Raw genomic sequence first — 12,381 nt, forward strand, 5'->3', positions numbered from 1 at the left:
TCGGGGCGGAGTCTCTGGGTACCGCGGCGGTTTCCGGAGTGAGGCGAGGGGCCTGGCGGGGCCATGTCGGGCCCGTCCCCTGTGCAGATCCGGGAGGCGAACGCTCCACCTGGCGGCCGTACACCGGCGGGCGGCGGAGCTGGAGGCGCGGCTCGGGGCGGCGGAGCGCACGGGTGGCGGGAGCAGGCGGAGAGTCTCATTCGCAAGGACGAGCAGCTGCGCGGGGCGCTCCGGGAGTTGGGCCGGGCCAAGGACCGGTGAGGCCCGGGAGCCGCGACCTCAGGGATGGGGGGGGGAGGCTGGGAGAGGATGGGGGTGTGGAGGACTGGAAGGGGAGGGATGGAGGCTGGGAGGTTGATATTGGGGAGCTAGGCAGAGAAGTGTTTAGGGGAACTGAGGGGGCAATTGTAGCAGAGGCTGTGGGGGGTTTGGGGACTGGGAGGGGGGAGAAATGGAGAGCTGGGGAGAGGGGAAATGGTGGGGAACTGGGAAGGAGGAGTGTTGGAGGGCTGGGAGGGGAACAATGGAGGATTGAGAGGAAGAAAACAGTGGAGACAAGTGAGGGGACTTGGTATAGTGGTTGGGGCCCAGGGGGCCATGGAGTGATGGGAGACTGGAGGAGTTACAGGAGTGGATGGCAGATACTGTAAAAGGGAGCTGTAGGAGTGATAGGGGGCTGGAGAAAGGAATTGGTGAGGGAGGGGATAAACGAGGCTACAGATGTGGTGGGGGTGGGGGTGGAGGGATCGGAAACCAGGGAACTGAGCAAGAGTTGTGAAGGAATAAGGGAATCCAGAGACTGTGAAGGATGTTGGGGGTAATGGGAGAGTTGGGTCTTAAACACTAGAGTGGAGTTCGGAAATGTGAGGACTGGATTGAAGGGACATGAATCACTAAGAGAACTTAGAGAAGTAGAGGGGATGTAATACTGAGAAGAAAATGAGGGAAACTGAGGAGGAAATTAGAGGGGACTGGGGGAACTCTGAGAGAAGGAGGGACCAAGAGATGGAGGGGAAAAAGAGGTCTGAGAGAAGCCAAGGGGGACTGATGGGTTTCTAACACCGCATCGGGAAGACTATGCGCTTATTTAAGGGGACTAAGAAAAAATTTGTTATCCTGGGTAAATAGTTGTGATATTGTCATTGCAAATTACAATTTACAAGTGTAAAATATGCCTGAGGTATTCAAGTCACAAAATTCTTTAAGTGACTTCTTTGTGCAAGGCAGCATATCATAGTGGATAGAGGGTCAACACTGGCATAGGCAAGACCTAGGATCAAATCCCGCCTCTGATAGCAACCAGCTGAGGAGAGCCAGAAAATCATTTAACTTCTTAGTGCTCCAGGTAACTCGGAAGCAGTAAGCTGCCAACCTCCATGGGTAAAAGGAGTGTTCTCACCTGAGACTTCTTGTGCTGGGGCTTTCATGTCTGGTCTCTCTCCTTATCCTTTACCAGGTAGAGACTGTTGGTTGTGTTGGATAGAGTACAAGATATGTGATCAAAATAATGCAGACAAGAGAGAACAGGATGGGGAAACTAGGAACAGGGGTGAGAGTGTCCGACTTGGCTCTAGCACCACTGTGCAAAGGAGAATCCAGTGAAGTAAAGCTGAAAGGTAGGCTGGGGCCAGGAGGGGAGCATCTCAAATGCAAGGATATAGTGTTCTATGCTTTTATTCAGTACACAATTATTAAGCTACAATGGGGAGCCCATGATGGTTTTTTTGTTTTTGTTTTTTTTAAATAAAGGATAGAGCTTTATAGGAAGCTTATTCAGGCGCAGTCCACAGAGGCTGGATTGGAGAGAGGAGAACTGAACCCCATGGAGGCCAAGTTAGATTAGAAGGCCATTGCAATAGTCTAGAACCGAGCTGTCACGACTGACTGCCTGGGTTTCTTCCAGATGGTGGTGTGTTAAGCCCCAGCTGCCCAGCTCGTTCTTGGTCTGTGTGCAAGGGATGGTTTTAGCAGAAAAGGTGGCTTGCTGGGTGGCTCTGGCCAAGACTTGTTGGAAGAGATGGAATGTGAATGTGAATGTCTGAGTGTCAGAAGAGCGGTGTGAAGTAGTGAGAGAGACATTGGACTTGCATTCAAGTCCTGGATCTGACCCTTCCTAGCTCTGTGGACTTTGGTCAGTTATTGCACTTCTCAGCCTCAATTTCCTCATCTGTAAAATGCAGATAATAATATTGTACTGCCTACCTCACAGGTTTATTGCTAGGAAGGCACTTTGCAAACCTGGAATCAGATCAAAATGTGAGTTGTCGTTATTTCCACTGGGTAAACAAGGAAGGGGGGGTGATTTTTCTCCATGGAATGGGGTGAATTGTTTCAAGCCTGCCTGAAGGTTTGCAGAGTACCCTTATATATGTTTTTTGATTTGATCCTAGTTCAGCATGTCTTCTCCCTCTGAACATGGATGTTCCCCAAGAGTTTGTCCTGGGTCCTCATCTCTTTTTTCCATGCTCCCCTAGGTCCAATTATCATCTCCATGCAGGTAGATGACTCCTAGATTATGTACCTAGTCTAATTGTCTGAAGTCCAGGCCTGAGTCAGCAACTTCCTGTTCATGCTTCTGCCTCTGGATATCCCATTGACGTCTTCATTGCTCAACACAACAAATCAGAAATCGTGGTCTTGCCCCTAACCCCCTTTCTCCAGGCTCCTCTCTTTCTGTTGAGGGTTGCCACCATTCTTCAGTCACTTGGATCATCTTTGGCACTTCTTTCTTCCTCACATTTTCTATATAAAATCCGTCTTGTCATTTCTACATCTATAACATTTCTTGTGTTGCTCCCCCTCTCTACACTCATGCAACCAGAACCCTAGTTTGGGCCTCTCATCAACCCTCACTTGTACTAAGCAAGCAGGAAATAAGCATTTATTAAATGCCTGCTGCATGCGAGCACAGTACTAAGCCTTTACAGACATCTCATTGGAACCTCACAACAACCCTGTGAGTTAGTGCCTTTTTACAGTTGAGGACAGTGGAGCCGTTAGCCGGTTAACGCTGTCCCCAGGGGCACCCAGTAAGTGTGTATCTGAGGCTCAGTCTGAACTCTGGGTCTTCCTGACTCGGGCCAAGCACTCTTTCCACTGGTCCTTCAGATTTTTGCCTGCCTCCGTTGTTCTCTTTCTCTCTTCATCCAATTCATCTTGTACACAGCTGCAAAGCAAATATTCGGAGTCACAGGTCTGACCATGAATACCAGTCCCCTGGGATCTTCACTGATTCTATTGTTTTGGGGAAAAAATAGTTTCCTCATTTGACATTTAAGGCCCTCTACCATCTGCCTCTAAGTTACCTTGTTGAACTTTGTTCCCCATTATTCCCCCTTCACATACTTCACCCTTTTGGCCATATGCTAAATACCAGGTATTTCCTCCAATTTGGCCTCTCATCTCCTGCCTCTGGGCTGTCCATCCCCTGTGCCTAGACCCTCTGCCTCTTAGAATCCTGAGCATCCCAGGGTTAGTGCTTTCTCCCTTCTCAGATTACCTTGCATTTACTTATTTGTTTTATTGACTTTTTAGTTGCATCCCTCCAATAGAATGTAAACTCCTTGAGGGCAGGGAAGATTCATTTTTACTCATGGAACTCCAGCTCTTAGAAGTGTCTGACTCATGGTAGGGGTTTAATAAATGTTTGTTGATAAAGCACCAGCCCTGGTTTCAGAAGGACCTGAGTTCAAATTTGACCTTAGACACTTGACACTTACTAGCTATGTGACCCTGAGCAAGTTACTTAACCCTCATTGCCCTACCCCCCCCCAAAAAAAAAGTTTGTTGAATTGAATGAGACCAAAAGATCTTTTGTTTTTGTTTTTCCTGGTGTGTTTCACCCCTGCAAAGAGAGATCGCAGATCTTCAGGAAAAGCTCTTTTCTTCGGAGGGGACGGTCCAGAAGCTCCTGACTGTGATTCAGGAGAAAGACGCCCTGATCGTCCAGCTAAAGCATCGCAGTGAGCTGCTGCACAAAATCTGCCAGCGTCGGCCCCTGCTGGACGGCCTGCTGGCCTACATGGCTGAAGGGGAGCAGCTGGGCCCTGTGGCCAGGTCCGGGCCGCCAAGCACCAGCAGTTCCCCGCTCCCTGATGGTGCACCTGAGACTGATGGGCCTGCCTGCCCACTGGCCAACAGCCAGGCCTTCTCTCTCAGTGAAGATGATCTAAAATGACAAGGATTTGGATCAGACTGTGTTTGGAACCACGGTGTTGAGGGGTCCTGTCTGTTAGCTTCTCCTTCCTCATGAGGCTTCCTCCCAGTCTTTCTCTTTGGTAGTAGCCATGAAAACTGGGGGGATGAGGGTCCTCCAGGGCCTCCCTCAAACAAGCAATTCTGGGTCCATTCTGGCCCTGCCCCACTGCGACAGGTGTCCTTGTAACCCCACTGTCTTCCAGGAGAGAGCCATGGGCCATGAGGACTCTTGGAGTCTAGATTCAGGGACAGAGTTTCCCCCTTGACCTCCAGTCTCTCTTCCCCTTCAAAGATTTCTCTCCACGGGCCTTCAAACTCAGGGTGAACATAGACTAGCATCTCACTGAGGCGAGGCAATGTCTTAGTGAGGAGAAGTTTTAAAGGAAAAAATGCAGCTTTGACCATAGGGGGCAGTTCCTCTAAATTCCCAACTGGGCTTGGAAAACCAGCAAGAAGGGTTTCTGGGTACAACAGTGCAGTGAGGTTACTGACGGTGAACCTCTGACCCCTTGGGGGAACTGAGCCTCTGGGCAGAGCTAACCCTGACCTGGAGAAATCCCTGGCTTAGAAAAGGCAAAATCACCATGTGGTTGGGAAGGGCAGGTAGATTGGCATTTCTGAAGATCCCGTTAATCCAGATCACTGGGGCTTTAAAAAGACCGTGGCTCTTCTCGTGCCCCCATTCCCTCTGCTAGTTTCCCATTCTGTTAGCAGCCAGAACAGTGCTATCCTTAGAGGGAGCAGAGAAATTAGGAGGAGTTTCTTATTTTGAATAATATAGTAGTGATCTGGGATACAAAGGTTTGTTCATTAATATGTAGCCTGTGTTCTAAGCCACTCACACTTTTCTATCAGCTTTAATAGGAAATTTCAGTATATTTTAAAACACTTTTTCAAATTCTACATTTGTTCTTGATTTTTTAAAACTTGGAGTGGGAGTTGTTTTCTTAAGTGGCCCAACCAGCCTCCATTCCTCTCAGATGGTTGGAAGGTCTGGCCAGGGCTGCTACTTCTCTACCTTCTAATATCGAGCCAGCTGGTTACTGCAAGGCCTGTTACAGGGAAAACTTCAGGATCGGAAAACAGTGGTTTCCCGTGCTTGGCTGAATGAATCTGAGGTCAGGTGATACGCAAAGGAGTGGAATTCCAGCCCAGAAGAAGAATTCCAGCCTTCATTTGGAGGTGATGGCAGCAGGATTTGACCTGGACACCTCTTTAGAAGAGTACAGACTATGGGAATACAGATGGGGTGGCAGCTTCATTTGCAGCTTTATGTAGCCAACTAGAAATCCTTTTTTATATCTAATAGAGGTCTATATTTTACATGTCTGTTTTCTATGGGGCCATTCTCAAACTGAGCTGTTAAATGGGAAGTTCACCATTTGAGGATAAACATTTCACTTTTTATAAAAGCAAGTAAAAGGAAAAAAAAAAAGCTTGCCGCTTCATTTCCTTAATTCTCTGACTGAAGCACACAGGGCCTCCTCACCTCTGCCCTGGCTTTGCACATGGGGGGTGGGGGTGGGGGTGGCAGGGAGTCACAACGGGCTGTCAGGTGTCAACTAAAAGAGGAGTCAGCTAACTCAGGGAATTCTATTTCTGTTCCCCAGATCCACCATCCAACAAATGGGAGTGGGTGGGTGGGTGGATGGAACAAGAGACCCATGCTTCCTGCTGCCTGTGCCTGCCCTGCATGGGGGTCTGTTGTGTTGTTAGACGGCGAGGCTTCAGCTCGGAACTGGAAGGGACCTTAGACATCAAATCTTCTATCTGGTGGAGAAAGAAGGCAGCTCAGAGAGGGGAAATAGCTTGCCTCAAGTCACACAGTTAGCAAGTGAGAGAGCAAGAATCAGAGCCCAGATTGCCGGCCTCTAAGTGCACTGTTTTGTTCTCCTGGGACAGTTTCTCAGTGGTCTGATCTCTCTTCCTACCCCACCCCACAGTGCCCTTTTAGCTAACAATGCCAGCTCTGTAAGAGAAGGATGTCCCTGTTTTGTTACTCTGGGAGAATGGGAGGGAAGAGGAGACCTCTAATTTCACTGAGGTTTCTGGTGCCTGCCCTCTGACACTTGTAACAAGGGGAGGCAGGACTCTTGAGAATAAACCAAATGGGGTAACGCCCTTGCCATGAAGAGGGAGAAGGCAGTCGAGGGGGCCAACCTGGGCTCTCCTATTCCTCCCTTGTCAGCTGGGCCCTGGGCTCCCTGGGTGGGAGCCAATGTGCATCCTTGGCTTCCCCAAAAGCCATTGCCTAAGTCCCTGGTGGGTGAGGGGGTGGGGAGGGATCTAGGTCAGTTCCTGGTTGGGGCTATGATAGGATGGGGAAGGAACCTGTTTATCTCAGAAAGCTGGTCCTCAGTCTTTCCCTGCCTCCTGGAGGGATTCGGAAGCCCAGCCCGGCTGCATCGTGGGCAGTCTGATGCCACTCCCTCCATTCTTGGTGTTTCAATGCCATTGTCCAGCCTTTATTCCACAAATGGGAAACTGAGTTCAGTTCTAATAGTCATTGTAACAGCGGAGTCGGCAGCAGCAGAGATGGGACTGGACCCAGATCCTTCTGGCTCCAATCCAGCATTCTTTTCATGAAGCCATATTTCAGTTGATTGAATCCTAAGTGAGGAAAAATGTGCCGGCCCCCCCCCCCCCCGTCCCTGTCCCCGTCCCCAACACACACACACACACACACACACACACCCTGATCACATGGTCGTGCTCTCTGCTCTGTGGTGGGAGGTATCTGTCCTTCCCCTGTCCCTTCAGATTCAGTGTTCTGACTGCACTGGCTCACGGAGTTTGGGATTTAGAGCCAACAGGGCGTTTTCAAAGAGGATTGCATCAAATGTTCCCATTTTTACAGAGGAGATGAGGCAGTTCCTCCCTCTAACTGGGGGGTTCAAACACTGGTCTGAATTCTAGCTTTTATCCACTGTGGCACTGAGCACAGGGCCAGCTAAATATATGATGGGGATCCTTCAGGGGAAAAGGCAGGGTGGAAGCGGCTATTTTCGCAGGGGCCTGGTCTGCAGCCGCATTGTACCTTCTCAGAACCTGGGGTAGATGTCTGGCCCACTGCAAAGCCTAGTCTCCATCAATGGCCCAGGGCCTGTGATAACAGCGATAAATGTCCCTGTAGGGACCTGTAAAGAAGGGAGGACTTGGGAGGGCTGGGGGAGACCCTGAGATTAGGTCAGATCCAACTGTTCCCATTCCAAGAGTAGACCTTGTAGCCGATAGTTCTAGAGGAGCTCATGAGGCCCTAGGTGCTGAAAGGGTTACAGCTGGGAGGGTTATAACTCCTCCCAACCCCAGTGGACACTCGGTCCCTAAGCAACGTACCCTGCCAGCCAGGACGCTGACTTGTGGCGCCGGGGCAGAACTCTGCAGACGCCCGGAGGAAACATCCAGGGTAGCACAATCTCTGAAGCAAAGCCACAGGTGAGTGAGAGGTTTTGGGGGGCAAGGGGAGGAAGCATCTCCACTACCTGAGCAAATGACTGGTCAGTTTGCACTTCTTGAGGGTTCTCAGTTTTGTGAAAGCAGTTATTTGTATTGTCCTGTGGGCACTCCCCACCCTGTCCCAGGAGTCCTGGCACTTACCCAGGCTCTCAATCGAACCTAATACACTTAAAGGACACCTTGTACTGAGCTCACCCATACTGCCTCTCCAATCCAAGCCCGATTCAAAGCAGTGTGGCTTTAGGCTCTCAGGTTACAAGGAGGTAAGCCAAGAGGGGCAATAGGCCATCTGGGGGAGGAAGCGGGGTATGGGCTCTACCTGGAGAGGCTGAGGAAAGGAGGGTGGGTGAACTCTGTTTCCTTGGTTTATAACGGGATGGTGATGTAGGTATATTTAGAAAGCAAAGCTCTGAAGGAGGCGGGAGCCAGGATGGAGGACATGGGGTGTACGGGAGGGGATAGTGGTCCCTCAGTTAACTCTGTGCAAGAGAAAAGGGCTAGTGGGCTACAAAGTGACAAGACAGAATTGGCATGAGGGAGGACGTGTGTGTGTGTGTGTGTGTGTGTGTGTGTGTGTGTGTGTGTGTGTCCCTCTCCTTTTGCAGGGGTCAGGTTTGCAGTTCACCCATTATGGAGGCCACCAATGCCGTTGAGAAACTTCGAGCAAAGTGCCTGGAACGTGGGGCATCCGGTATCAAAGGCCTGGCCAGGTAATTCTCTTTCCCCTGAAAGCTTCTTACTGGGCCCCCCTTCAAGGTCCATGCAGCCCAGCAGCCAGCTGCCTGTCTGTTTCCCAACCTAACAGGTTTTTTCGCCGACTAGATGCCAACAGGAGTCGGGCCTTAGATGCAGATGAGCTGCACCGGGGCCTAGAGGAGATGGGGCTGGCACTGGAGGCTGGGGAGGCTGAGCATATTTGCAAGCACTGGGATCGTGATGGCAATGGGACCTTAGACCTGGAGGAGTTTCTTCGGGCCCTACGGGTGAGGACACTCACTCTCCTTAACAACAGCCCTAACAGGAAAGAGAGCTTCCCTGCATTCAGGTGGGCCACTTGAACATAGACCCAACAGGCATTTAAGTGCCTGCTATGCCAACTAGGCACTGGGCTAAGCTCTGGGGAGACAAAAAGTCCTTGCTCTAAAGGGACTTACATTCTATTAGGTAGGGGAAACATTCACAGAAAAATCAATATAAATTCTATACATGGTGATTCGGGTGGGGTGGGGAAGGCATTGCATTAACAGCAGTAAAGTCTTGGAGGAAGTGGCCTTGAACTAATGTTTGGGGAAAAAGAAACCAAGCGAATTCTGGGAAGAGGTGGGGGGGAAGGGTGTTGCCACAAGAAGGGATGCCAGCCTGCACAAAACTATGGGGATGGAGTGTGATGAGCAATGGCTGACTGCCAGGTTTGGCTTCAGGGAGGACACGAAATGGGAAAGGGAGGTCGGATCGGGTTGTGAAATGCTTTAAATGCTAAACAGGGGAATCTGTATTTTATCGAAACAGTAAGCACCGACTGGAGCTGACCTGTGGTTCAGCAACATCACTTAGGCAGCTGTGAGGAAGATGCCCTGGAGAAGGGAGAGTCTAGAAAGAGGCAGGACAAATGGGAAGCTAACGTAGTTAATGTAGGTGAGAGGTGAGGACCTGAATTAGAGGAACAGATGCAAACTGACAGAGTAGGGGGTGAGGGAGATTAGGGAGTCAAGATTGTCTCTGAGGTTGAAAACTGAAAGGACAGTGTCACCCTCAACAGAAAGAGTAGTTTAGTTAGAACAGTGGGATTTGAGGGAAAGACTGAATTAGGACATGCTGAGTTGGAGGTGCCCATGGGTCACCCAAGTGGATGTCCCAACGGGCAGTTATTAATGGGGGCCCAGAGGATGCCATTCTTACTTCCCACCTTCTCTGAGGGAACCACCTCCAAACATGGGGTTTCCTCCTACAGATACAGGGATCTCTCCCTAACCCTTCACATAAGAGGAAAATGACACACACAAAGGGGAAGTAACTTGCTGAGGTCACAAAGAGGCAAAGAAAAGCCCGATACCAGACCTTCTGACTTCCACTCATCATTCCATTGTGGACGACCTTCTATATACACCTACAAGTTCCCAGAGTGACAGATCTTTCCATAGGTTTCTGCTTCCCCTCCCACTTGGACCAAATCCTTAATTACTTTGCCCTTTTCCCTCACCCCCAGCCTCCCATGTCTCAGGCCCGGAAGGACATCATCGCGGCTGCCTTTGCCAAGTTAGACAGAAGTGGAGATGGCATAGTGACTGTGGATGACCTTCGGGGCATTTACAGTGGCCAGAGCCACCCTAAGTTTCAGAGTGGCGAATGGACAGAGGATGACGTGTTCCAGCACTTCTTGGACAACTTTGATGCTGGTGACAAGGACGGGCAGGTAGCCAGGTCTCCTTCCCACCTCCTCGCCCCTGGTCTGGCCCCTTGACTTCATGCACATAGCATCAGTTCATCAAGTTTCTCTTTTCCCTAGGAGTTATAAGAGTTTAAAAGAACGAGAGGCTCAGGCGACCCTAAAGATAATCTAGTCCAGGAATTCTTCACCTGGGGTTTAGGAACTTGGTTGTTTTTTTTTTCCAATACTGAAATGACAACTGGTTTCCTTTGTAATCCTATGTATTTTATTTTTTATTCATTTAAAAATATTGTTCTGAGAAGGGATCCCTAGGCTTCACCAAGCTGCCAAGGGAGTCCATCACGCAAAAAAAGGTTAAGATGCCCCAATTCTAGTCCAACTCCCTCCTTTTACGAGGAGTAATCTAAGGCTCTTTTACTCAAGGGTGTGCAGCTAGTAAGCAGGGCCAGGATCTCAAACCAGACTCCAAAGCCAGAGTTCTTTTCACCACACTGCATGGCTTTGCTTCTTGGTGCCTGGAACACCTTCCCCTTCTGCGCTAAAGGGGCCACAGCAGGGCACGGAGATGGGCAAGGAACAGGACAGGCTAGGCATGGCAGACGCTTCTGTTCCCCTGCAGGTCACTGCGGCAGAGTTCCTGGATTATTACAGTGGTGTGAGTGCTTCTGTGGACACAGATGAAGAATTTGTAGCTATGATGACCAATGCTTGGCGACTGTGACTGATGCTTCCCGGATCGAAGGGAAGGAACAGAGGGCCAGCCCTAGACTAGAGTAGAGCCATTGTCCCCGGCCCTGCCCCCACCCCTGCCAACTCCTTGAGAGAATCCTATTTGGAAAGGCTTCAGTGTCCCTGAATTTGGAGTTAGAGGAAACACATTCAAATCCTGACTCTACATCTTTTTGATCCACTCAAATCAAAGTCCTCTCCCTTCAGTTTCCTCCTTTATAAAATGGAGGGGGGGGGGGGAGTCAGAGGGTCAAAGGGCCATTGATGCAATGGAACTCCATGAGACCATCTAGTTCAATCCCTTCTTTCCAGATGAAATGATTTGACTTGGGGTCACCTTTCACCACAGAGACCCGTTTAGCTTACCTCCAAGGACCCCCTCCTCCTCTAAAATCCAATGTTCCTAAAACTATTCAAGAAGTAGAACGGGTGGATTAGGGGTTCCTCCTTTCTCAATTTGCCTGAGAATGGTTATCGTAGTTCCCCCAACTCCAAAGGGGTTTCCTCTACCCTGCTTCTGATACTCCAGAGCTTTCCCCAACCATCCAACGCTCCTAGCCAGACCCAGTACTCATCACTACTCCCCAACCCTCATCCCTGCCCCCATTTCACAAGGAGGTTGGCGTGTTTGGCCTAAGGAACTCTATCCCTCCCTCCCATTCTCTCCTTCAAATCTACCCTCTTGTACCCGTGCTTTTCAAATGAAATCCATGCTCTCTGCTGGCCTCTCACTTTGTTGTCTTGTGGTTCATTATTAAACAAATGGGAGGCAGGACACTGGGTAGGAGAGGTATGTGAACCTATCTTCAAGTATTTGGAGAAGTGTTAAAGAGGTAAAATTGCCTTTTCTTGATCGCAAAGAACAGAACTAGATGCAACATATTACAAGGTAAAGAGAGGCAGCTCTCACCTTGATAAATGGCTAATACAAGTGGTTCCAAAGCAGAATGCCCTCCCCACCAATCCCCACTGTGATGTTCAAGCAGAAACTGAATGATGTCTGGTTGGAAACCTTGGTGAGTACAGAAGAGGAATTCCTACTTGGACACAGACTGGATGAAATGAAGTCCTTCCTTGCTCTGAGGTTGTGAGATGGCATCCCCAGGGAGCTCATTTTTCCCTGAAGGGATGGTTCCCCTCTGGCTCCCACCTCCCTACCATGTTCAGAGAAAGTTCTAGGCTAAAGGTGCAGCTAAGCCAGTGTGTGTGGGTGGTGGTGGTGGTGGTGAAGTGGAATAGTGGCAATGGGCCCTCCCTTGCCTGGCAGAAGATGGAAGATGGTGCCACCACCACCCGTATGACCTTGGATGAGTCATTTTACCCCTTACGCATTTTTAGTTTCTCCATCTTTAATAAGGTATTAGTGGTAGGCCTCCATCAGTCCCAGACGACCATGGATCAGCACCTTAAAGAGCCACAGGCCACAGTGAGGCTGTGCAGTTCGATACGGGAGCCGCAGCTCCCGAGTGACTTACAACACGGGATGTGGCAGTTACCGGTTGTATCTACCCCATGAGGAGAAGCTGGAGTGTCCTCTCCAGGGTGCTGGCCTGGGCAGATCAATATGGAAAACAAGCTGTTGCCCATGAAGCAGGTTTTCCCTCTCTCGA

At 49.9% G+C, this 12,381-nt stretch overlaps 3 protein-coding genes across 3 annotated transcripts in view; 2 read left to right on the forward strand and 1 right to left on the reverse strand.

Annotated features, from left to right (window-relative positions):
- Nucleotides 1-63: 63 nt before the first annotated feature.
- Nucleotides 64-5,630, forward strand: VMAC (vimentin type intermediate filament associated coiled-coil protein). Its single transcript, XM_043971646.1, is given in 5 exon segments — nucleotides 64-105; nucleotides 107-172; nucleotides 175-257; nucleotides 3,853-4,171; nucleotides 4,173-5,630. Coding segments are annotated over 5 exon segments (573 nt in total). The 3' UTR covers nucleotides 4,236-5,630.
- Nucleotides 5,631-7,455: 1,825 nt separating this feature from the next.
- Nucleotides 7,456-12,177, forward strand: CAPS (calcyphosine). The gene is made up of 5 exons (XM_043976403.1): nucleotides 7,456-7,632; nucleotides 8,259-8,363; nucleotides 8,459-8,636; nucleotides 9,860-10,066; nucleotides 10,662-12,177. Exons 2-5 carry the CDS (start codon nucleotides 8,284-8,286, stop codon nucleotides 10,761-10,763), a joined length of 567 nt encoding a protein of 188 aa, XP_043832338.1. The 5' UTR covers nucleotides 7,456-7,632; nucleotides 8,259-8,283; the 3' UTR covers nucleotides 10,764-12,177.
- RANBP3 (RAN binding protein 3) overlaps nucleotides 10,281-12,381 on the reverse strand; it is a 90,329-nt gene continuing 88,228 nt past the window's right edge. The window contains exon 19 of the mRNA XM_043976391.1: nucleotides 10,281-10,707. Within this exon, the coding sequence (XP_043832326.1) occupies nucleotides 10,688-10,707 (20 nt within the window). The 3' untranslated portion in view covers nucleotides 10,281-10,687. The remainder of the gene's footprint in view (nucleotides 10,708-12,381) is intronic.

This window comes from Dromiciops gliroides, chromosome 1 (genome assembly GCF_019393635.1).
Source record: "Dromiciops gliroides isolate mDroGli1 chromosome 1, mDroGli1.pri, whole genome shotgun sequence".
Classification (NCBI taxonomy): domain Eukaryota; kingdom Metazoa; phylum Chordata; class Mammalia; order Microbiotheria; family Microbiotheriidae; genus Dromiciops; species Dromiciops gliroides.